The following is a 27,500-nucleotide window of genomic DNA, read 5'->3' as shown; positions in this document are numbered from 1 at the left end:
GACTGAGCGTGCAAGATCCAAATTTTGGAGATACATCGACTATGTGGAAGATTAAATCAATATTTCATCCCCAGACTACATTGGATTGGTTTGGTTTTAGCGTTGATAATATCCACATGGTCTCACTCTCTGCATTCTTAAATTTTTCTCAGGGAAAAAAAGTCAGGACCCCTGACTGTAGGTGCATTGATCACGTGACCCCAACATGTTTCTAGAAAATGCATGAAAATGCAAATGAGAAATTAAGTCAACAGTGGAAATGCCCTGTTCAATGTTAATAAGTGTAAACAGTCTTACTGTAAGTTGAAAATCTCTTCCCACAAAAAAAGTAATAATAATGGAAAGCAAAATAAATAATCTGTTCCAGGGTCAAACTGTTCTTAAACCTTTTTCACCAAGTAAAAAAACGTGGCTCTCCAAGTACAACCATAATGACCACCATTAAAATACAGTAGCCTAGTAGGCCTAAGTATGTATTAAAAACAAGTATCCAACATTAATATTTTAGCCACTCTAACATTACACGCTGTTTGAACGGGAACACTGTTTGAATATAGGAGAATAAAACCCTGTAGTTAAATCAAGTGATTCTTTGGGTTAGCACGTGATGAAGCCTGCATACCACTAGTGGTACATGCACCACAGTTTGAGAATCACTGACTTAGGAGACAATGTTTTAAGTATAACTTTTAACTGTATTCAAAATAGGTGAAGGACAAAATCCAAAACCAGTGAATTTGGCACGTTGTGTAAATCGTAAATAAAAACCGAATACAATGATTTGCAAATCCTTTTCAACTTCTATTCAATTGAACAGACTGCAAATAGAATATATTTCCCTGTTCACCATTCCAAATTTATTTTTTGCAAATATTAGCTCATTTAAAATTTGATGCCTGCAACATGTTTCAAAAAAGCTGGCACAGGGGGCAAAAAAGACTGAGAAAGTTTAGGAACGCTTATTAAACACTTATTTGGAACATTCCACAGGTGAACAGGCTAATTGGGAACAGGTGGGTGCCACGATTGGGTTTAAAAACAGCTTCCATGAAATGCTCAGTCATTCACAAACACGGATGGGGCAAAGGTCATCACTTTGTAAACAAATGCGTGAGCTAATTGTCGAACAATTTAAGAACAACATTTCTCAACAAGCTATTGTGAGGAATTTAGGGATTTCACCATCTACGGTCCGTAATTTCATCAAACGTTTCAGAGAATCTGGAGAAACCACTGCACATAAGCCATGATATTACGGACCTTCGATCCCAAAAGCGACATCAGTGTGTAAAGGATATCACCACATGGGCTCAGGAACACTTCAGAAAACCACTGTCAGTAACTATAGTTTGTTGCTACATCTGTAAGTGCAAGTTTAAACTCTACTATGTAAAGCGAAAGCCATTTATCAACAACACCCAGAAACGCCGCTGGCTTCGCTGGGCCCGAGCTCCTTTATGATGGACTGATGCATAGTAGAAAAGTATTCTGTGCTCTGATGAGTACACATTTCAAATTGTCTTTGGAAAATGTGGATGTCGTGGAAAGGAAAAGGAAAAGAACCATCCAGATTGTTCTTGGCGCAAAGTTCAAAAGCCAGCATCTGTGATGGTACAGGGGTGTATTACTGCCCAAGGCATGGGTAACTTACACATTTGTGAAGGCACCATTAATTCTGACAGGTACATACAGATTTTGGAGTGAAGTGAAGTGAATTATATTTATATAGCGCTTTTCTCTAGTGACTCAAAGCACTTTTACATAGTGAAACCCAATATCTAAGTTACATTTAAACCAGTGTGGGCGCACTGGGAGCAGGTGGGTAAAGTGTATTGCCCAAGGACACAACGGCAGTGACTACGATGGCGGAAATGGGGATCAAACCTACAACCCTCAAGTTGCTGGGACGGCCACTCTACCAACATATGTTGCCATCCAAGCAACGTTATCATGGACGCCACTGCTTATTTCAGCAAGACAATGCCAAGCCACGTGTAACAACAGCGTGGCTTCATAGTAAAAGAGTGTGGGTACTAGACTGGCCTGCCTGTAGTCCAGACCTGTCTTTCATTAAAAATGTGTGGCGCATTGTGAATGAAGCCTAAAATACGACATTGGAGACGTACTTAAGCTGTACATCAAACAAGAATGGGAAAGAATTGCACCTGAAAAGCTTAAAAAATTGGTCTCCTCAGCTCCCAAACGTTTACTGTGTGTTGTTAAAAGGAAAGGCCATGTAACTCACTGGTAAAAATGCCTCTGTGCCAACTTTTTTGCAATGTGTTGCTGTCATTAAATTCTAAATTAATGACTATTTGCAAAATAAGTTTCTGGTCAACTTCTTTTTTTTACACTTTCATCATTAAAAACAAGTCGAAAAACAATAACTCAAAAAGACACATTCTCACAATATAGGTGAGAGGTCAAAGGTTGTGCCAATAATAATGAAAGTATGACAAGTGAACAGGCAGCATGATGACAACACGCTCACATTGACCTCACAGCCAACGTAGCTCCTTTATAAAATATGTGTGTGTGTTTGACACGCCTTCTCTGGGAATGTCTCGGTGAGGAATTGCACCATATCTGACGTCATACCAGGAAAAAAGTTTTCTTTTCTTCTCCTCACTCTTAACATAAAAGCTCTCCGGCAGGAAGAATACATTTTTCCCTAAAAGGAGCGACTTAAATCGTGCAGGAGGGAAATATTTGAGGAGAAGAGATATCCGATCATCTGTGGAACATCATGTCTGTCCCCTTCACGCCCGCGAACAGGGGAACACGTCTCACATCCAAAGATGGAAGATCTGGTTACAGCCGAGACTATGTAGAGAATTGACACACTGCAGCTTCCCACACGGGTAAAGTTGCATGATAGAATTTCACGACACCGAACTGACTCGTGCTGGTTTAAACACAAACACATACAGTGGGGCAAAAAAGTATTTAGTCAGCCACCGATTGTGCAAGTTCTCCTAAAATGATGACAGAGGTCTGTAATTTTCATCATAGGTACACTTCAACTGTGAGAGACAGAATGTGAAAAAAAAATCCAGGAATTCACTTTGTAAGAATTTTAAAGAATTTATTTGTCAATTATGGTGGAAAATAAGTATTTGGTCAACCATTCAAAGCTCTCACTGATGGAAGGATGTTTTGGCTCAAAATCTCACGATACATGGCCGCATTCATTCTTTCCTTAACACGGATCAATCGTCCTGTCCGCTTAGCAGAAAAACAGCCCCAAAGCATGATGTTTCCACCCCCATGCTTCACAGTAGGTTTGGTGTTCTTGGGATGCAACTCAGTATTCTTCTTCCTCCAAACACGACGAGTTGAGTTCATACCAAAAAGTTGTATTTTGGTTTCATCTGACCACATGACATTCTCCCAATCCTCTGCTGTATCATCCATGTATCCATTTTGGTATAAACTTAACTCGTCGCGTTTGGAGAAAGAAGAATTCTGAGTTGCATCCCAAGAACACCATAACTACTGTGAAGCATGGGGGTGGAAACATCATGCTTTGAGGCTGTTTTTCTGCTAATGGGACAGGACGATTGATCCGTGTCAAGGAAAAAATCAATGGGGCCATGTATTGTGAGATTTTGAGCCAAAACCTCCTTCCATCAGTAAAAGCTTTGAATGGTTGACCAAATACTTTTTTTCCACCATAATTTACAAATAAATTATTTAAAATTCCTACAATGTGAATTCCTGTATTTTTTTTTTCACATTCTGTCTCTCACAGTTGAAGTGTACCTATGATGAAAATTACAGACCTCTGTCATCATTTTAAGTAGGAGAACTTGCACAATCGGTGGCTGACTAAATACTTTTTTGCCCCACTGTATGTGAGGTTAAAAGTTTTGAGGGAAAAAAATGTGAGAAAATACTCCATTCCATGACATGATAACCTTATCTTTAATGAACTCTGACCTGCCTGTTGGAAAAACACCTAACAGAAAACAGGGAAAGAAAAGAAAAATAGATAGGCTTCGCTACACATCTTAAAACAACCTGGAGCTCTACTTAGTATCTTTCAGTCAGCTACAGGATTGCAAGTTGTAAGTTGGATCATTTTGCGTTTCTTACACTAATAAGCTACCCCAGCATGATGTTGCCGTTAAAATGTGTGTGTAATGTCAGCACCGCTGTGTCATCCTTTTCCACTCTTTAACCTTAGGTGTCAAACGTACGGCGCGAGGGCCGGATCAGCGTCACAGTGTTTTTTTTTGTCCGAAATTGTCAACTCCAGCAAACGAAATGGACCAGAACAAAACACAAACTCTGTTAGAGACAGGCATCAACTAACACAGCTCATTACCATCCATCCATCCATCCATCCATTTTCTACCGCTTGTCCTTTTTGAGGTGACAAGCGGTGCTGGACCCTATCTCAGCTGCATTCGGGCGGAAGGCGGTGTACACCCGGGACAAGTCGCCACCTCATCGCAAGGCCAACACAGATAGACCATTACATTTATAGGAGGGTTTCATATGACGTCACACCCGTTTTTCTAGCAGCTACAGCAGGCCTGGGCAATTATTTTGACCCAGGGGCCACATTTAGTGAAAAAAATTTGTCTAGGGAGCCTGTATATCTATTCTTAGGAACACTAATACAAAACCTCACAATAATGTCTGACTGAATGCTAAAAACGTTATGACAGGCCGCCTGAAAAAGCATATTGGAATTTTACATTTTTCTATGAAGGATAAAACACTGAATATTGACAAAATATGAATGTCACACCCCCTTTCGATCGACACATTTTACAATCAAGTGAAACGCAACAAAAATGCCAACAAACAGTGAAATATGAACGCGAAGGGTACAAAATAATTCCACCTACAATTGGATATGTATCTGATATATTACTAAGCTTTAGAACTTTGTTATGAAAATCTCCTTCCGCATCTGTGGAAACGCTTCCCACCCACACTGCTTGGTGCCTCGTCTGAGCTGCTGTGACTTACATGACCATAGTAACTAACTAGATGACCATAGTAACTAATTATATTACCATAGTAACTAATTGAATTACCATAGTAACTGGTATATCATCCATAAGCGCAGATTCCAACCATTTAAATACTTTGTATAGTTCAAGACTCATGGTCGTTAGAAAACATCACTGCACATCATAATGGCAGCTACACTTTCCATCTTAAAGATCTGAAAAAATTATTTGGGAATGTCCGGCGGCCCAGATTGAAAAGCTCAACATGCCGCATTTGGCCCCCGGGCCTTAATTTGCCCAACTCTGAGCAAGAGTGTGGCATTAAAACAAGTACAATGCAGCTCTCCTGGACAAGAGACGAATGAGTAGGTATTCTAACAAGTTGGTACAATTTGACAGCCATTTAGGACCCGAAACTGGCAAGTACGACACAAAAAGACACTTTATTTTAGATTTTTTTTTTTTAACATGCCTCAAAACAGCAGCTTGGAATTTGGGACATGCTCTCCCTGAGAGAGCATGAGGATGTTGAGGTGGGCGGGGTTGGGGGGCGGGGTTGAGTATCGGAGTGTATATTGTAGCGTCTCCGAAGAGTTAGTGCTGCAAGGGGTTCTGGGTATTTGTTCTGTTGTGTTTATGTTGTGTTACGGTGCGGATGTTCTCCCGAAATGTGTTTGTCATTCTTGTTTGGTGTGGGTTCACAGTGTGGCTCATATTTGTAACGGTGTTAAAGTTGTTTATACGGCCACCCTCAGTGTGACCTGTAGGCTGTGGACCAAGTTTGCCTTGCATTCATTTGTGTGTGTGAAAAGCCGCAGATATTATGTGATTGGGCCGGCACGCAAAGGCAGTGCCTGTAAGGTTTTTTGTCGCTCTGTACTTCTCCCTACGTCTGTGTACAAAGCAGCCTTTTAAAACATCATAATTTATTGTTTTGAAACTGATAACGATAATCTTCGATAGTACATTTAAAAGCATTTATCGGTCGATAATATCTGCAGCCCGTTATTATTGGACATCTCTCGTTGTGATGCTTAGAATGAATGAAATACTTGAATATTAAATGTTATTATAAATGTAATAATAATAATAATAATAGGACGATAATAAAAAAATTACAAAAAAGTGCAGTAGTTGCCCTTTAATGCTTAAGTCTTGGATCTTATTACATGGCACAGGCCATTAATCAACAACACCCACGGACAGTTCAGGGTTACATGGACACTTGACACAAAGCACAGGAGTCATTGAGATGCAGGTGAAAGGTTAGAAAAAGGGGCTTGTTTTTTTTATACATTTACCATCCTTGTAATATTACACACTACTTGCACGCCACATATGCAACGAGTTTTATATCACATCTCGCTCTTTCTGGTTTGTCTCGTTCTGTCATCTGTTTGTTATTGTTGTTGTCGTCTCGCTGCATTAGCTCTGCCTTCAGTGCTCCATTCAGGGAAGCCATTCAGCCGTGACACACACAAAAAAGGTCACAGACTAAACCAGTTCTACTTCTCCTCGACTGGGAACGACTTAGTTAGCATTCTCAAACAATCGCACACTGAACCCGTCATGCGAGCAACATTGTCGTTAAACCTGGTGAAACCGTAAAGAGACAACAGACAGAGTCCAGATGAAGACACTTGAAGTCAAAGTCACACATTCTAAATCCTCCAGGGTTTATCTCAGCATGCCATGACACTGCTTTATCAGTGGGCTGGAGGTGCAGCAACGGGTGTAGCTCTAACACGCCTATAGCCCCAAGAACAGGGGTTGGCAACCCAAAATGTTGAAAGAGCCATGTAAGAATAATTGTTTCTTAGTTATCACAAAAACTTTGTGTTAGATTGAGTGGACGGCGAGATTCAAAAACTGTCCTTGAACCTACCAAGAAGAAGGCTGGTAAAACTCCTTTTGAAAACGCCGCTGTACGGAGTGGTACACGGACGTAGGGAGAAGTACAGAGCGCCAATAAACCTTAAAGGCACTGCCTTTGCATGCCAGCCCAATCACATAATATCTACGGCTTTTCACACAAACAAGTGAATGCCAGCCATACAGGTCACACTGAGGGTGGCCGTATAAACAACTTTAACACTGTTAAAAAATATGCACCACACTGTGAACCCACACCAAACAAGAATGACAAACACATTTCGGGAGAACATCCGCACCGTAACACCCAGAACCCCTTGCAGCACTAACTCTTCCGGGATGCTACAATATATCCTCCCTCTCCCGGTAACCCCTATCCCTAAATTTCTTGCATTAAAAAAATGTCTTTCGTTATGCATTTCCTTGCGTTTGGATCATTCCAGACGCTGCGGTGATGTGATCCCCCCCCCCAAAAAATTGTGGGTTTCATTGATGCTCTGCAAGACTGCTTCTAAAATATAGCAAAACACCACAGGTAGTAAATGATCCAGTGTCTCCCTGGTGAAAGCTGCGAAAAGACGTAAAACATGTTCTTTAAATGAACGAGGAAGAAAACGACAAAGAACAAAAAGAAGAGAAAGAAGCCGACAGAGAAGAGTAAGAGTAAGAATAAGCAAAATATGAAGTAGCATAAAAATAGAAAGAATAAAAACAAGGAGAAGAAGAAGAGGAAGAAAATGAAAGAAAAGACAAAAAGTAGGAAAGTAATACGATGGGGAAGCAGAAGAAGAAAAAGAAGAGAAAAAGAAAGAGGATGACAAAGAACAAGAAGAAAAAGAACAAGAGAAAGGAGAGGAAGAGAAGACTAAAAAGAACAAGGAGAAGAAGAAGAACATAAAGAAGAAGGAGACGAAGACAAGAAGAAAAAGAAGAGAAAAAGGAAATAGAGGAAGATAATGTTAATAATAAGAATAAGAACAAGCAAAAACAAATAAAAGAATAAAAAAAGGCAGAAAAAAATAAATAGAAGAAGAAGGGAAAGAAGAGGAGGAAGAAAAAGGGGAGGAAGAGAAGAAGAAGTAAAAGAAGGACCAAAATAAGGACAAAATGAAGAAGAAGACAACAGAGAAGAGTAAGAATAAGCAAAATAGGAAGTAGCATAAAAGGAGAAAGAATAATAACAAGGAGGAGAAAAAGAAGAAGTAGAAGGGGAATAAAATGAAGGAATAGACAAAAAGGAAGAAGAGGAATAGGATGGGGAAGCAGAAGAAGAGAAAGAGAAATAGGAAGATGAAGAAGAAGAAGAAGAAGAAGAAGAAGAAGAAGAAGAAAAAGAATGATAAATAAATAATAAATGGGTTGTACTTGTATAGCGCTTTTCTACCTTCAAGGTACTCAAAGCGCTTTGACACCACTTCCACATTTACCCATTTACACACACATTCACACACTGATGGAGGGAGCTGCCATGCAAGGCGCTAACCAGCACCCATCAGGAGCAAGGGTGAAGTGTCTTGCTCAGGACACAACGAACGTGACGAGGGTGGTACTAGGTAGGAATTGAACCAGGCACCCTCGGGTTGCGCACGGCCACTCTACCACTGCGCCACGCCAGTAGAGAAAGGAGAGGAACAGAAGACTAAAAAGAACAAGGAGAAGAAGAAGGAGAAGATAAAGAGGAAGGAGAGGAAGACAAGAAGAAGAGAAATAGGAAAGAAAGGAAGATAATGATAATTATAAGAATAAGAACAAGCAAAAACAAATAAATAAAAGAAGATGAAAAGGCAGAAAAAATAAATATAAGTAGAAGAGAAAAAAGAAAGAGAAAGAAAAAGGAGAGGAAGAGAAGACGTGGAAAAATAAGAAGAAAAAGAAGAAGAAGGCGACAGAGAAGAGTAGGAGTAAGAATAAACAAAATAGGAAGTAGCATAAAAAGAGAAAGAATAAGAACAAGGAGGAGAAGAAGAAGAAGAAAAGGAAGAAAATGAAGGAAGAGACAAAAAGGAAGAAGAGGAAAAGGATGGGGAAGCAGAAGAAGAAAAAGACAAAGAAGAACAGGGGGAAGAGGAAGAAGAAAAGAAAGGAGGTAAGAACAAGCAGAAACAAATTAATAAAAGAAGAAGAAAAGGCCGAAAAAAATAAATAGAAGAGAAATATGAAGAGAAAGAAGAAGGAGAGGAAGAGAAGAAGTATTAGAAGAAGCAAAAGAAGAAGAAAAAGAAGAATTAGAAGGAGAAGAAAAGGAAAAATAACAAAAAAGTAGACGAGAAAGAAGGAGAGAAAGAGATGAAAAAGAAAAAGTAGAAGAAGAAGCAAAAGAAGAATAAAAAGAAGTTGAAGAATTAGAAAAAGAAAAAGGAAAATGAACAAAAAAGTAGAAAAAGGATAAAAAGGAGACAAGTACAGATGTGTGAGTGCATCTGCAATAGTTTTATTGCTTTTAAGTTACAACAAAAATGAACTACAAACTTGTTTTTATACTTGCTTGGCTGCTAAAACATTGTCCGCACAATTAACACATGTTGGTGATGATGACAGTTTACCCGGCAAAATATTTTTTGCAATTGTTTTAAAGGGGAACATTATCACCAGCGTCAATATATACCTTGATGTTGCAGAAAAAAAGACCATATTTCCGAACTCTAAAAGGGTGAATTTGGCGATTTAAACGCCTTTCAATTGTTCGCCTGTCGGAGCAATGACCTTTCACCCGTGACGTCACGTCGTGAAGCGACCCACCCTTTTCTCAAACACATTACACACACCAAGTCAAATCAGTTCTGTTAATTTCCGTTTTTTCGACTGTTTTCCCGTACCTTGGAGACATCATGCCTCGTCGGTGTGTTGTCGGAGGGTGTAACAACACGAACAGAGACGGATTCAAGTTGCAACAGTGGTCAAAAGATGCGAAAGTCCCTCGTTTGTTCTGCACACTGTACCGACGACCGCTATGCTACGACAGAGATGGAAAGAATGTGTGGATATCCTGCGACACTCAAAGCAAATGCATTTCCAACGATAAAGTCAACAAAATCACAAAGGTGAGTTTTGTTGATGTTATTGACGTATGTGGAGTGAGCTAATCAGACATATTTGGTCACGGCATGACTCCAAGCTAATCGATGCTAACATGCTATTTAGGCTAGCTGTATGTACATATTGCATCATTATGCCTCATTTGTAGCTATATTTACATCCAGCCTGTCCCTCCACCCACATTTAATGCCAAACAAACACATACCAATCGTTGGTTAGAAGGCGATCGCTGAATTCGTCTGTGCTTCCTCCCGTGCCGTTGTCTGTCCTGATATGGCTCAAAAGCTTCTGTTTCTTCTTTAATTTCGTTTTCGGTACCTGCCTCCACACTCCAACCATTCGTTTCAATACACGCGTAATCTGTTGAACCGCTTGGGCTGCTGAAATCCGAGTCTGAATCCGAGCTACTATGCTATACCTTTCTGTACTACCCGCCATGTTTGTTTCTGGTGGCTTCACGCAGTGACGTCACAGGACAATAGACGGGTGGATATAGCGATGGTGTGAATCAGGCACTTTGAAGCCGTTTTTCGGGATTTTGCGTGATGGATAAAATTTTGAGAAAAACTTCAAAAATAAAGTAAGCCACTGGGAACTGATTGTTATTGGTTTTAACCCTGCATAAATTTAAGGGAAAGCATGTATGTCTAAATTCTAGCAAATAACCGTGCATGTACAAAATTGGCCCTGCATTGGGGAAGTGTCTCGGATCCGCATGCCAGCACACAAACGCTACAAAAGACCGCCTGCAGAGTAAAGCGTAGCATTTTTATCATCCATGCCAATCAGCTTATCATGAAGTGCTACCAGCAGCACTATATCTACTGTGATTATTACGCACGCTGATAAACAAGAAAACAGACCATAATAGAAAAGATGGCACACACACACACCTGTGTAACATTCTGAGCTTCGAGTGGTTTGTCACAGCCTTCAAGTATCTACAGATGATTACAACATCCCCGGGTCATTACCTGCCTGAAAATACAACGACGTCTGAGAGTGTGACACTGCATGAACATATTTACCGTGTCCTCCTCCTCCTCAGCGTGGAAGCTGGGGGACTATTTGTCAGAGGGAAATGAGAGCTGACAAGCAAGGACAAGTTGAGACGTGAGGTGGAGGGCAGGGCAGGTTGATGCTTCAGGGCTGAATCTTTATCTGTGCCAAAGCCTGTGGAAAAAGAATGCCAGAACCACGGCAGCTCCAGCTATCCAATTATGACATCACAAGGAGACGGAATGCCGGCTCGCCATCGCCATCGCCAACCCCAAAACCACACCTTGCTTTATGACAACAGGTAAAAGCCGCTTTCTCCAAACTGTTCCCTCAAAGCTGGAAGCAAACATCTGTTCAAAAACTGAGTCATCCACATGACTCTGTTTGAGGGGTGGGGGGGGGTGGGGGTTCACTTCGAAATAGTACCACAAAAACCAAGTCACACTGAACACATCATTTGGACAGAGACATGATAACAAACAACCAAGAGGGTCTCCTGTTTTTACTTCTGTGCATAAGGAACGATATTAAACAAGTGGGCTGGCTCAGGGTGGACAAAGTAAAACAACTTGCACTGAGCCTGGTCTATAAAATCCGCTACACCTCCCTGATAATAAAGTACATGTCAAACTACTTCCATAAAGTAAATGACCGCCGTAACCACAACACCAGGGGGAGCTCCACAAACCATGTTAAACCCAGATTCCGATCTAACAATGGTCTTAACTCATTCTCCTTTTATGCCACATTAATATGGAATGCACTCCCAAAAGGTGTAAAAGAAAGTACAGTTGTCATTCACTTCAATTTCAGTAAATTCGGCTCAAAAATGAATATCTTTAAAGGTTTACTTTCACGGGAAAATATATTGAGATTTATTTCGAATATCGAGTTTAAGTAAAAATATATTGAGATATACTTTTTCATCCCTATTACCCAGCCCTAAAATGTATAGTACAGTGCAATTAAAAATGTATCAAATCTGAGGCAACTTTCGTATGTGGATATAAATCAGATATGTATTCGATGTGACTGCAGTTTGAACGCTTCGGTCGCATTCCTCCGATTATGTCAACAAATAGCAGTAAGTGTCATAATTCTTCAACAGAATGGATGGTTACAATATAAACTTTGACAGATGAGCAGAAAACAGGCAAAGATAATATGTTTCAGGAACTAATGTCAATGTTCCACCACTCCTCGCCCACACGTTCTTTGGAGCAGACGTCAAAGACACCCACATGTCCCACAAACCGCCAGAGCCAAAATACTCTTCCTTCTTAATCTTTTACAAGCAATAATTGGGTTCAGATGTTGTTGATTGCACAAAATCCTTGAAATTGCCACAAATGCAGCAGGACTGAGACCTACTAGAATTTGAATCCATGTTTACTTCTGTAAACACTGCAGCATGAGTGACTGCATGACGTCATGTCTGCATGTGGGTCAGATTATTTTCCCATTAGACGTAAATTTTTTGGGGCAATGGGAACTATTATATGAACAGATCAAATCTGCCCAAAAAGAAAAAAAAAAGAAAAAAGAAATCAAAATTGGACATCCTACCTGCAGTGTGAATTAGTTTTTGAGAAGGCCTAACCGCGATCATGGTATCGAATCAGGGGCCGATAATTGCCCCTTTTTACTCATCGGCTGATTGGCGGCCTATGAACTGCTGAGCCCAGCAGATCTTTACCGCAGCTGTGTTCTAGTGTTTACATGCAAAACAATTGTACAAATAAACAATGTTTCTTCCAGGTAGCGTTATCACTGGAGGACTTAAGGAAAAAGAATGGCTAAGCATGCTAGACACACAAACACACACTCCGAGCAGGACGACACGAGAAGCTAACCGCTAACACTTCAATGTAAAGCAACGGTGATCGATCCAGATGTTTTTATCATCGATACCAAGTATTGCATCAGTATTTAAACAATACTAAAGTGACTAGGGCGACATTTTTCTTTTTATTGTTGTTATTATCGCAAAATGATTTTGTGGTGTTTTTTTTGTTATTGTTTACAAACTCAAGGAATAATTTTCAGGTGACAGAAAAGTTTTAAGGTCAAAACCCAATTGATTTAAATGGGAGCCAATTTGGGTTTCGTTTAGTTTTTGTGTGTTAGCAACTTTATTTTGTTAAAAAAAAAATGTTTTAAATAAAAAAGTTGTAGCATTTGATACTACAAATACATGATAGGAATTACAACATTACAAGCAAATTCTAAATTTAATGAGATAATCTATATAAAATGTGTTATTGTGTTTACTTTACTTACTTTCTAAAAAAAATACATTTTCAGTTCTAGAATCTATTCTCAAAGTATCGAAATTGATCGGAATCAGAGGCCAAAAAAAGCATTAAAAAAGCATTGTTGACCATCAGTGACTGAACAGGTAATAAAAAATAGTACCGAGAACCATATACATCTTATAAGTAGACACAGCATTGACCGCTACTGCCTACTGGCGCTGACGAGACGCGGGGCCGCCATCTTGGAGTGGTGATCCGCTCCACTCAGTGCAATTCATTTGGCAGGAGCAATCAGCTGTCAGCGCATTTATTTCATCTCACCCCACTGAATACCACTGATTTTCACACGTTTTTTTGTCATACGTCTAGCTATGATAAAGGACACATGCTTCGGCGTGTTTTATTATTCATAGTTTGCTAAACAGTAATAGAATATTCTTATATGCTATAAGTGACCAGACTTCCGAGATCAAGACTGGGAATATAATCCCGGAGAAGGGGGAAAAAACAGTCAGCTATTTGTAATTTGAAGAAACAATATGATTACCTCTTCATGCTTTCACAGGGAGAGCTTGTCCCACATTCCAAGCTGCTGTTTTGAAGCATGTTAAAAAAAATGATGCACTTTGTGACTTTCTTCCGTAACATGAGTTGATTTATTTTGGAAAACCTTGTTACATTGTTTAATGCATCCAGCGGGGAATCACAACAAAATTAGGCATAATAATGTGTTAATTCCACGACTGTATACATCGGTATCGGTTGATATTGGAATCGGTAATTAAGAGTTGGACAATATCGGCAAAAAAGCCATTATCGGACATCTCTACTTTAAAGTGTTCTTTTAATTCAGTGGTCTCAAACTCCATTTACCTGGGGGCCACTGGACGCAGAGTATGGGTGAGGCTGGGCCGCAAGAAAAGATTTCTTAAAAAAAATTGTGCATACTCCTCAGCATGTCTAGTTGTATAATTATGTTTCAAATTGTATCTCTTCTGCACCGCAACTTTCTCTGTGCAAATAAAACACGTCGGGGTGCCCCTGTGCTCAACAAAGAAATATTGCATCTCCCACTTTTCCTGGAATTGTCTTTGCTCATCACTAATCTTTCTCTTCACTGCAGGCTTTGAAAAAGATATGTTTGGGGTTGTGGAATATATTTCTATTTAGCCGACGCACGGAGAATAAGGTTATTTCCGCAATGTGTGTCGTTCCGCTTTTCCTCCCTACAGCAACACGGCGGTCGGCGGAAAGTACAGGGATAGCGAGCGCAAAAAAGTGACTGCACCCGGTGTGTTATCCGGTGTCATATAAAAATATATGTAGTGTTCATCGTGCGAGGCAATGCAAATTAAAAAATAAAAAAACCAAATAATGGTTTGAATTCGTCCAGGTTATCGGGGACGGTTATTACTGACGGACAGGTGTCGCAGTGTGACTGCAGCCAGGCACAAGAAAACCCTCGTCTCCATGGCAAAGTCTCTGTCGCTTTCACTCATTTGCCGCTTTTCCACTAACGCAGGGGTAGGCAACCCAGAATGCTGGCCATTTTGGACCCAAATAACACAACGCTGTCAAGCGCCATTCATATAAAACTTGCAGGCCGCACTAACATTAAACTTTCATATTAACGTCTTGCGGGCCGCAATTGGTCTGAGACCCCTGTTTTAATTGGTAGTGAACGACCAGCAGTGGTCGACCACGTACTAGAACTAGTACCAAGTAGTGCCAATAGAAACGCGACAATAAGGAGAGTGGGTACTGTGCTGTGGAAAGGGGGAAAAACAGAATAGGGTGCTGATATCAACTAAGAAGTCTGAAAAGTAAACACTGAGTGGATGCAAAACAGCAGGAAGTTAAGACCACATAAGGGAGGAAGGACTGGTGAACAATAGACAGAAAACAGGATGAACATAGGGAATGTTGGCGGCACAAGGAGGAGGTTTCCGTCTATTTACCATAGTCCTTCCGTGTTCTTCAGCGAGCTGGTGGAGCGTGACCTTGGCTTTAGAATGATACTCATGTTCTCCTGCGCATCCACCGGCTCCACACACACACACCTACACACACCTAACTCATACACACAGTTCAGGGCCAGCCCTTTCCCCCAGTATTTCCCACGATTCTTTCTGGTGATTTGAATCCTCCCACTTCTTATTCCTTCCTCCCGCCGGTTGGAAGTCGGAGCCCCCGGTGCCCTCGCCCACCCTTCGACTCTCCCACCTCTGCCCTCACTCCCGTGGCCGCCGTGTGTGAGAGTTGCAGCACTCTCCACGCTCTCTTCCTCACAGCAGTCCGCCTTAGTGGGGGAGTGGGCGGGCTTGTTTATGGTTGTAGTACCTCCCTAAAGGGGCGGGGCCTGTTACCAATCCAATCCAACCCACTTTATTTATATAGCACATTTAAACAACGAAAATGTTTCCAGAGTGCTGCACAAATATATTAAAAACAATATTCAAATATTATCCTTAGCTCCACCAATGCTTTATTAAAACACCAAAAATAAATATAAAACCTATATAAAACAATATAAAAACAAATATGATTAAAAACGATGTTAAAGGGTAAAACCAATTAAAACAGTAAATAGAAATCAAAATTCAAATATTATCCTTAGCTCCACCAATGACTGAATAAAAAAAAAAATATATATATAAAACCAATATAAAAATAAATGTGATTAAAAACGATTTTACAGGGTAAAACCAATTAAAACAGTAAATAGAAATCAAAATTCAAATATTATCCTTAGCTTCACCAATGACTGAATAAAAACCAAAAATAAATGTAAAACCTATATAAAACAATATAAAAATAAATATGATTAAAAACGATTTTAAAGGGTAAAACCAATTAAAACAGTAAATAGAAATCAAAATTCAAATATTATCCTTAACTCCACCAATGACTGAATAAAAACAAAAAATAAATAACTATAAAACCAATATAAAAACTATACAAAAAATATGATTAAAAACTATTTTACTGGGTAAAACCAATTAAAACAGTAAATAGAAATCAAAATTCAAATATTATCCTTAGCTCCACCAATGACTGAATAAAAACAAAAAATAAATGAATATAAAACCAATATAAAAACTATATAAAAATAAATATAATTAAAACGATTTTACAGGGTAAAACCAATTAAAACAGTAAATAGAAATCAAAATTCAAATATTATCCTTAGCTCCACCAATGACTGAATAAAAACAAAAAATAAATGAATATAAAACCAATATAAAAACTATATAAAAATAAATATAATTAAAACGATTTTACAGGGTAAAACCAATTAAAACAGTAAATAGAAATCAAAATTTAAATATCCTTAGCTCCACCAATGCCTGAATAAAAACAAAAAATAAATAACTAGAAAACCAATATAAAAACTATATAAGAATATATATGATTAAAAACGATTTTACAGGGTAAAACCAATTAAAACAGTAAATAGAAATCAAAATTCAAATATTATCCTTAGCTCCACCAATGACTGAATAAAAACAAAAAATAAATAACTATAAAACCAATATAAAAACTATATAAAAATATAATTAAAACGATTTTAAATGGTAAAACCAATTAAAACAGTAAATAAAAATCTAAATTCAAATATTATCCTTAGCTCCACCCATGACTGAATAAAAACAAAAAACAAATAAATATAAAACCAATATAAAAATATACAAAAATAAGAGGTAAAACCAATTAAAACAGTAAATATAAATAAAAATAAAACAAAAACAGACAGGACAACAGAAGACCACACAACTCACGTAGTGTTAAAAGCCAAAGAATAAAAAGTGGGTCTTAAGACGAGACTTATAAATGATAAATGGGTTATACTTGTTTAGCGCTTTTCTACCTTCAAGGTACTCAAAGCGCTTTGACATTATTTCCACATTCACACACACATTCACACACTGATGGCGGGAGCTGCCATACAAGGCCCTAACCACGTCCCATTAGGAGCAAGGGTGAAGTGTCTTGCTCAAGGACACAACGGACATGACGAGGTTGGTAGTAGGTGGGGATTGAACCAGGAACCCTCAAGTTGCTGTTACGGCCATTTTCCCAACCGCGCCACGCTGTCCTCGACTTAAAACACTCCACTGTGGGAGCAGTTTGTTCGAACATGGAGGGACAGAGTGTTCTAGAGCTTAGGGCAGACCACAGAGAAGGCCCTGTCTCCCCTGGTTTTAAGTCTGGTCTTGGGCACCACGAGCTGGAGCTGGCTCTCGGACCTCAGAGTGCGCGCAGGAGTGTAAATTTGGATGAGGTCCATACCATACCATACCATCTTTATTTATAAAGCCTTTTAAAAACAACCACAGTTGAAGAACAAAGGGCTGTACACCACAAAGAAATAGAGGCAAGGGACAGACTAAAAAATAACATTTAAAACAGAAGTAAAAATACACATTGAAAAAGCAAATACAAATTACCCTAAGAACAATTTGTTACATAAAAAGCAGTTAAAAAGTTAAAAACAGTTAAAAGTTTAAAGTCTCATGCTGAGTTAAAAGCCAGTGAATAAAAATGTGTTTTAAGAAGGGTCTTAAAAATAGCCAAAAAGGGGCTTTTCTCACATGGAGAGGGAGATCGTTCCAGAGTTTGGGACCTGCAACAGAGAAGGCTCTGTCTCCTCTGAGCTTGCGCTTTGATTTGGGTACCTCCAGGATCAGCTGATCTGAGGGACCGGGTGGGGGCATAAAGGTGGAGCATCTCAGAGAGGTAAGGTGGAGCAAGATTTAAAAACGAGTACGATAATTTTAATATGGACTCGAAAAGACACAGGCAAGTCCGAGATATAGTGAGGTGCTGGTCTATGAAAAGCTTTAAAAGCAAGCAGCAAGGTTTTAAAATCAATTCTAAAATGAACAGGAAGACAGTGCAAACTCTGAAGAATTGGGGTTATATGCTGGCGTTTCCTGGCTCCTGTTGAAAGTCGTGCTGCTGTGTTCTGGACTAACTGCAACCGGGAGAGAGCTTTTTTGGCTAATGCCAGCGTAAAGTGTATTGCAGTAGTCCAGGCGACTTGAAATAAAAGCATGCACGACTTGTTCAAAAAGAATAAAAGATAAAAACGGTTTTATCTTTGCTAAAAGACGTAGATGAAAAAAACACGATTTTAAAACGCCATTGACCTGTTTGTCAAGTTTAAAATCGCTGTCTATATTGACGCCAAGGCTGGTGACTTTGGGACGCACATCATTTTGCAATGGTCCCAAGTCAAGACACTCCATGCCTCTTAAAAATCTCTCCAAGAGGGAGGAGATATAGCGCAAACAGGATGGGGCCTAGAATAGATCCCTGGGGGACACCACAGTAAAGTGGAGCAAAGAAGAAGTGGCGTCCCCTGTCCTGACAGAGAAGGACCTGAACCACTCCACCCCGTCCTGGCCCATCCTTTTTTATTTTATTTTATTATATTTTTAAAAATTTTATAAACCTTTATTTATAAATTGCAACATTTACAAAAAATTGAGAAATAATAATAATAGTCAAAATAAGTACAAAAACAGTACAAAATAGCGCCAAGGGGTTGTAAACTCAATAAAGTAACTAAAATAGAATGCAATATATATATATATATATATATATATATATATATATATATATATATATATACATACAAGCAAAGATGTGGATGATATAGACATGCAAACTTTAAAGTATGTGATAGATGGAATTAGTGCTCCATTAGCGTATCTATTTAACCTTTCATTTGAAATGGGAGTATTTCCTCAACTAATGAAAATTGCAAAGTTGTTCCTATTCACAAAGCGGGAGACGGACACTTATTCACAAACTACAGACCAATCTCAATATTACCACAGTTCTCCAAAATATTAGAAAAAATATTTATAAATAGATTCGATGGCTTTGTAGAAAAAAATGAATTATTAACAGATAGGCAGTATGGTTTCAGGAATAATCGATCAACAGCACAAGCATTAACAGATTTAATTGAAGAAATAACTGATAGTATTGATAAAAATAAATATACAATAGGAGTATTCTTAGATCTTAAGAACGCTTTTGATACAGTAGACCATAGTATTCTTATTAGAAAAATGGAAAAATATGGTTTTAGGGGTATTGTTCTGGAATGGATAAAAAGTTATTTATCTGATAGAAAGCAGTTTGTACAGATATCACAAAAAAAATCATGTTGGTTAAATATTAAATGTGGGGTTCCACAGGGGTCAGTCTTAGGGCCCAAGATGTTCATCATGTATATAAATGATATTTGTAAAGTAACTGAAAACCTTAAATATGTGTTATTTGCGGATGACACCAATGTACTCTGTTCTGATGTGGACTTGCAGCAGCTCCTGAGGACCGTCACCATGGAGATGTGTAAACTAAAAAAATGGTTTGATGCTAATAAATTATCATTAAACCTAAATAAAACTAACTTTATGTTATTTGGAAATATGAGAAATTATATGGATGTAAAAATATATATATCGACAATGTTAGTATAGAAAGAGTAAACAAAATCAAATTTTTGGGTGTGATCTTGGACCACAGGATCTGCTGGAAGTCACACATTACATACATCAAAGGGAAGTTGGCGAGAAGTATTGCTGTCCTGGGTAAACAAGGCACATTCTTAATCAAAAAACATTACACACTCCTTATTGTACACTTGTTTTATCATATTTGAGTTACTGTCTAGAAGTTTGGGGAAATACATATAGGACGAACATCCAACCACTATTCATAATGCAAAAAAGGGCCATCAGACTGATACATAACACAGGACCCCGAGAACACACTAATGGATTATTTATAAAAACATTTGATTTAAAACTACCAGATCTCATCCAACTCAAGACTGCCCAAATGATTTATAAAGCAAGTAAAGATTTACTTCCAACAGGGTTACAGAGAAGATTTTTACAAAGAGAAGGGAATTATAATTTAAGAGGAGAACTACTTTTTAAGATCCAATATTGTAGAACAACGCAGAAACGAATGAGTATAACAATAGCAGGGGTTAAAATATGGAACTGTTTAAAGGATGAAATAAAACACAGCACCAACATAAACCAGTTTAAAAAGCTTTTTAAATCATTTATCATTAGTAAATATAAGAAAGAAGAGCAAACATTGTTTTAGAAAGACAATAATATATGTATATAAATACAATTTATGATTTCATAATTATACATATAGGTTATATTAAAATGTATATATTACCACTTTATATGGAATTTAAATAAATTGTGTATATATAATATATATATATATAAGTGTACAAATGTATATGTTTGATTTAAATGTTAAACTGTGTATATGCGACGTGTGCTACATATATGTTGCTTATATATTGTTTAAAAAAAAAAAGTAATATAAGTGAAGCATGTTTTAGATTTCATATATTTTGAACCTTGTTCTTGTTGTGATGGGGTAGGTTTATATAAGCGTTGCTTCAACCTACACCCTTTCGGCTCAATCATTGCTCAAATGAGTGTTTTTTTTTCTTTTCTTGTTGTTGTTCTTTGTTTTATGTGAAGATTGCCGAAATAAAATACATTGATTGATATATATATATATATATATATATATATATATATATATATATATATATATATATACACATATAAAACAAAGTGCAAAGCCATAGGCTCACACAAGTTCAGTAAATAATTTTAATTTGGAACACAGCATCATCGTTTTCACAGCTTTTTGGTTGTTAGAGATAGAGAGTGTTTTAACGTAGAGTGAAGTGAAATGATTTATATTTATACAGCGCTTTTCTCTAGTGACTCAAAGTGCTTTACATAGTGAAACCAGATAGCTAAGTTACATTTAAACCAGTGTGGGTGGCACTGGGAGCAGGTGGGTAAAGTGTCTTGCCCGAGGACACAATGACAATAACTAGCATGGCCATACTTGCCAACACTCCCAATTTTCCCGGGAGACTCCCGAATTTCAGTTCCCCTCCCTATAATCGCCCAAGGCAACCATTCTCCTGAATTTCTCCCGATTTCCACCCGGACAACAATATTGGGGGCCTTAGTGTCATCTACAACCAGTTGTCACATCCGCTTTTCCAACCATACAAACAGCGTGCCGGCCCAGTCACATAACATATGCAGCTTTTACACACACATAAGTGAATGTAAGTCATACTTGGTCAACAGTCATACAGGTCACACTGAGGGTGGCCATATAAACAATTTTAACACTGTTACAAATGTGCGCCACACTGTGAACCCACACCAAACAAGAATGACACACACGTTTCGGGAGAACATCCGCATCGTAACACAACATAAAAAATACCCAGAACCCCTTGCAGCACTAACTCTTCCGGGATGCTACAATATACACCCCCGCTACCACCAAACCCTGCCACCTCTCCTCGCCCACATCTCCCGAATTCGGAGGTCTCAAGGTTGGCAAGTATAAGAATGGCGAAAACGGGAATCAAACCTGGAACCCTCAAGATGCTGGCACGGCCACTCTACCAACCGAGCTATGCCGTGTTTTAATTTGTTTTTAAAGGCACAAAAAACAGGTCGGGTATTGAGAAACTTCCATCCATCCATCCATCCATTTTTCTACCGCTTGTCCCTTACGAGGTCGCGAGGGGTGCTGGAGCCTATCTCGGCTGCATTCAGACGGAAGGTGGGTATTGAGAAACTTATGAATATAAAACTCAGCCAATAGTATAATGAGGTTGCAAAGCTAAAATGTATTTGTTTTCATACAGTGTTTACTTTAAAACAAAGCACACATTTGTCATGAATATTGTCCAGGATGAAGCGTCCTGGCCCATTCTTACAGCGTGCCAATCACTGAACAATGGGGCTGCCACGGTAACCTAAAACTAACGGCAATGACCAGGGCAAGTGTCAGAAGACTTGCTCTGAATGTGGGAGTATGCTTTTCTTCCGCAAGAGGCGGTTCCATTGGGGAAGGCAAGAACATCCAAGGGCAGCAAGTAAAATATGTGTGGGAGTGGATGGGGAATGTGTGTGAGGGAAGATAAGTACCGTAAGTTGCACAAATATTCTGTTCATGTCCATCATCTGGCCTGTTTTTTCACATTTATATACACAATGGACACATAGTAATAGCTTGCAAAAGCTATTCAAATGGTCCTATTTTGTCAGTTTACTGCTTATAGAATGACCAATGGGGGTTGAGTATAGGGCTGGGCGAGTGGTAATACGAGAGAGAGAAAGATGTGAATCTGGTAACAAATGGAAGAAAGACATTTGTAAGTTCCAAATAGAAATGGAAGGTGGTTCAATGGTCTTGGAAAAGCTCGCGTAGGGAAAGTAAAAGGATCGCAATCGGTATCGACAATCAACATATCGCTATCAGTGTCGGTATCAAAGTATCGTCTGGCGGTGGTTTCGCTTCACGCGGAAAGATGTTGAACAGACAACCAATATATGTCAAGTATGCGGCAAAAGCGTAGCTACAAAAAGTAGCGGCACTACTAATTTGTACCACCATTTGAAAAGTCACCCGCTAAAGCAGACCTGGGCAAATTAAGGCCGGGGGCCACATGCGACCCGTTAAGCTTTTCAATCTAGCCCTCCGGACATTCCCAAATATTTTTTTTAGATCTTTAAGATGGAAAGTGTAGCTGCCCTTATGATGTGCAATTATGTTTTCTTAGGACCGTAAGTCTTCAACTATACAAATTATTTCAATGGTTGAAATCTGAGCTTTTGGATGATATATTAGTTACTATGGTAATCTATTAGTTACTATGGTCATCTAATTAATTACTATGGTCATCGACGTCACAGCAGCTCAGACGAGGCACCAAGCAGTGTGGGCGGAGAACGTTTCCACAGACGCGGAAGAATATTTTCACAACAAAGTTCTAAAACTTAGTGATATATAAATGATAAATAAATGGGTTGTACTTGTATAGCGCTTTTCTACCTTCAAGGGACTCAAAGCGCTTTGACATTACTTCCACATTTACCCATTCACACACACATTCACACACACTGATGGAGGGAGCTGCCATGCAAGGCGCCAACCAGCACCCATCAGGAGCAAGGGTGAAGTGTTTTGCTCAGGACACAACGGACGTGACGAGGTTGGTACTAGGTGGGATTTGAACCAGGGACCCTCGGGTTGCGCACGGCCACCCTCCCACTGCGCCACGCCGTCCCCTATCAATATATGTCATATATGAAATGTATCAGATTGTATGTGGGGTTTTTTTGTACCCTTCGCGTTCATATTTCACTGTTTGTTACATTTTTTGTTGCGTTTCACTTGATTGTAAACTGTGTTGATCAAAAGGGGGTGTGACGTTCATATTTTATCAATATTCAGTGTTTTACCTTTCGTAGAAAAATTTAAAATTCCATTATGTTTTTTCAGGGGGATTGCCATAACGTTTTTAGCATTCAATCAGACATTATTGTGAGGTTTTGTATTAGTGTTCATAAAATATATATACCGGCCCCCAGACACATTTTTAACAAAAAATTGTCAACAACGGAAGGAGATAACGTCCGCAGGAACCTACCACATAGCGAAGGACATACAAAATTTGATTTAAATCATGCAGATAATATTTATTTGACAGTCATTTAAATATATTGTGTGACATCATGCACTAAAGTGCACTTTGTTGGTTTTTAACTATTGTAGTGGCGTTCTGTACAAAAAGTGCACTTTAAATTTAGCGTTGTTTAGATATGTCATCTTAGTGACATCATGCACAAAAGTCCACTAATAGCTTGTTTTAAAATGTATCTGAAAATCTTGCATTTTCTGTTCTGGAAATGACATGAATGTTTGTGCCACTGCTTGATAACTGTTTAATAAATACAGTTTTGGTAAATTGACTTAGTTGTGATTTCCCTCTCTGCACAAAAGTTTAAAATGAGCATATATTAATGCAGTATGAACAAGAATGTTTTAACGTAGACACATAGAATCATCATACTGCTGTGATTATATGCATCAATTGTTAATTCAAGGCTAAGGCAAAATATCGAGATATATATCGTGTATCGCGACATGGCCTAAAAATATCGAGATATTAATAAAAGGCCCTATCGCCCAGCCCTAGTTGAGTACACAACCAGTCTCTGATCTGCATGGCTTTAACTTTCAAATCAGGAGATTCATACTAACACATTTGTAAATCTATGTTTATGTATCCATGTATCTCCAAACCCTTTATTAAATCACAATTACTGAAATTCAACGATTTGGTGCATTTGCAAACACCTAAAATTATGAATAAAGCAAACTATAACCTGCAACCCAAGAATGTACAACAATTCTTCTCAACAAAGGAGGAGAAATAAAACCTTAAAGGAAAATCTAATTTAAAACATTATTATGCTTGTACAACCCCTAAACCATTTAGTATATCAGTATGTGGAATTAAATTATGGAATGGATTAACCAAAGAAATCAAACAAAGCACCAATACGATTCAGTTTAAGAGACGGTTTAAACTGCAAGTGTTCGCTAAGTACACAAAACAAGAATTATGACGATTATTTTGAACCCTTATTTTTATTGAGACAAAGATTATTTATGTATTTAATATTTGCATGCTTACTAGTGTATATTATTTATTTGTTCACTATTCTGTTACAGAGAACAGGGAAATGGTATAAAATTGCTATGGTATGAAAAAGGGGTAGGATTAAATAAACTCTGCTTCTTCCTACTCCTTTTAAGACGTGCTGTAATGAAACAATTGGAATTGTGTGGTGCATTACATTTTATCGCAGGGTTTCTCGTATCGCTTTGTTGTAAAGGCGGCCGCCATAACAACAAAGAGCCACCGCCAAACTAAAGTCTTCACAAAAAAAAAAAAAAAAGTCTTAACAAGCTGCTCTGCTTAGTTCTGCGTCTGCCTGTCAGTACTCTCTGCAGCACCCACCCAGAGAACCATCTGATTGGCTGTTACCGCTCTGCGTGTAGCCAATCAGCAGTGCATAAAACTTTTTGAACTGATGCCCTCAGGCAGGAGATACAGGACAATAAAATGCCGGACAAACAGTTTTAAAAAAACTTTTTACCCGAGAACAATAGTGTCGCTGAACACAAGATAACAATAATGGCTGTGCATGTGAGCTGTATGCTTGGTATTTTTATCTATTTATCTATGTTCTTATGTTTTTATGTATGATTTTTGCACTAAATTAGTTTGCATACAATTTCGTTGTACAATGTACAATGACTATAAAGATATATTCTATTCTATTCTATATTCAGAGCGGAAGTTGGCAGACGCGTCAGCGATCCTGTTCTGTCTCCCTGCAATGTTTGTCTGATCTTGAATGGGATCGTGCTGAAAATTCCAATTTCCCCTCAGGGATTAATAAAGTATTTCTGATTCTGATTTCTGATGTATTGTACATGAACAGAAGACATGTCAGCATCAAGGACACGGTTCAAAAGGCCCCATGTGACACACAGGACATTCCACACTGAGTGCATCTGTGCAGTAAGTGGACTCCTTGCCATCTTAAAAGCCTCCTGAATTCTTCTGTGTCATCCCGACGTCAACTGACCAAAGACGTAAGCAACAAGAGCGCGACATCAGCCTCCCTTTTGTTCACCAGCGTATGAAAGACATGCAAAATGGAAGTGCGTCCATCTGCAGCCCCATTGAAGCGACAACAAATGCTTTGCTGCTGGACCCCTTTTGACTGATAAAACTGTGGTCATCCAATTCACAGCACCGGATGCTCCAGAGCCAAATAGCGTACATGTGCCTTTCATGTCACCAAAGGCTGTGGTAGGGCGAGGCGAGCGCGTTAAAGCTGTGCTGTGCTTGATGATTAGTAACAACATTTCAGTAATATTACACACTTCACAAGAGATTCAACCACTCTGCTGCGATTTTAAAAAGGTAAAGCGATGCCATTAACTGATGTCGGCAAATACTGCTCCCTTTCTTGTGACTACTGTTTAAGTATTTGTATAATGACAAAGTTTGCCTTACTACACCCTGACACCGGATTTGGAATAAAGTAAATAGTTAAATCATTCAACTCTATTCAAGAAACTCAAAAACCTTTAGTCGCAAATAACCGCAGAGGTCTTTAATAAGGTGGTGAGTCAAAAAGAACCCCATTTACATTGGTACTGACAGCTGTCGCTGTAGGCAACCTCCTAAGTTAGTTTTTTTAAAATGTTGCTACTCAGCCGTTGGCGTGAAATTCATGTATATGTATATATATATATATATATATATATATATATATATATATATATATATACATTTTCTACCGCTTATTCCCTTTGGGGTCGCGAGGGGCGTTGGTGCCTATCTCAGCTACAATCGGTACACCTTGGACAAGTAGCCACCTCATCCCAGATCAGGGTTTCCCACACATTCATTTATTTGTGGCGGCCCGCCACGAAAGAATTACGGCCGCCACAAATGAAAAATAAATAAATAACGTTTTTTTGTTTTTTTTTTCCCGCTTTTGACTCACTCGACCGCTCATAAAAGCAATGGGACTCTGTCTGTGAATGGAGCTTGTAGTTACATATTATATAAAAATGTAAATATTATATAAATATGTACATAAAGTGTTTTAATTATATAACAACTCCGCGTTCTTCTAGGTCATCGCCGCCGCTGCCCCCCACCCAACCCCTTCCACCCCCCGCTGCCCGACCACACCACCACAAATAGATGCCTGACCTGTGGGAAACACTGCAGATACATATATATATATATATATATATATATATATATATATATATATATATATATATATATATATATATATATATATATATATATATATATATATGTATATAGCCATCCATCCATCCATTTCTACCGCTTATTCCCTTTTGGGGTCGCGGGGGCGCTGGCGCCTATCTCAGCTACAATCGGGCGGAAGGCGGGGTACACCCTGGACAAGTCACCACCTCATCGCAGGGCATATATATATATATATATATATATTTATATATATATATATATATATATATATATATATATATATATATATACACACACACACACACACACACACATATATATATATATATTTTTTTTTTTAATAAAAATGTTTTAACTTGGGAGTTCCCGCGTGTGCCGGATTTTGGACGCTGGCGGGACCTCTGGTTTAGCCTGTTAAACTGTGAGTCGATTTGAGATCATTGTTGAATACGATTAAAATCAATAGTAAGATTTCAAATTCAGTGTTAATTTTGGAGTGGGCCCTGGGCCCCTCTGTAGTGGAAAAGTTGGGCCCTGACCCGAGGTCAAAAAGGTTAAGAACCGCTGGTCTACATAACATGTAACGATGGTTCTCTGATCAAAACTTCAATCACTCCATTATATTTTACAGAATATCTTCGAGCCACTTTCTGACCGTCTCTTCAGGAAGCGCCG

At 38.6% G+C, this 27,500-nt stretch overlaps 1 protein-coding gene across 5 annotated transcripts in view; it reads right to left on the bottom strand.

Annotated features, from left to right (window-relative positions):
• Positions 1-27,500, bottom strand: part of pde4d (phosphodiesterase 4D, cAMP-specific) — a 494,959-nt gene that overhangs the window by 94,825 nt on the left and 372,634 nt on the right. Inside the window, exon 1 of one of the 5 annotated variants that reach the window (XM_061900811.1) lies at positions 15,085-15,402. The exons of the other annotated variants lie outside the window; for them this stretch is intronic. Within the exon in view, the coding sequence (XP_061756795.1) occupies positions 15,085-15,149 (65 nt within the window). The 5' untranslated portion in view covers positions 15,150-15,402. Of the gene's footprint in view, positions 1-15,084; positions 15,403-27,500 lie in introns of those variants that run through there. 5 annotated transcript variants of the gene reach the window in all.

The sequence above is a fragment of the Nerophis ophidion genome, linkage group LG01 (assembly GCF_033978795.1).
Source record: "Nerophis ophidion isolate RoL-2023_Sa linkage group LG01, RoL_Noph_v1.0, whole genome shotgun sequence".
Classification (NCBI taxonomy): domain Eukaryota; kingdom Metazoa; phylum Chordata; class Actinopteri; order Syngnathiformes; family Syngnathidae; genus Nerophis; species Nerophis ophidion.
Note: the sequence above shows the minus strand (reverse complement) of the source record. Positions and strands in the feature narration are given on the sequence as shown.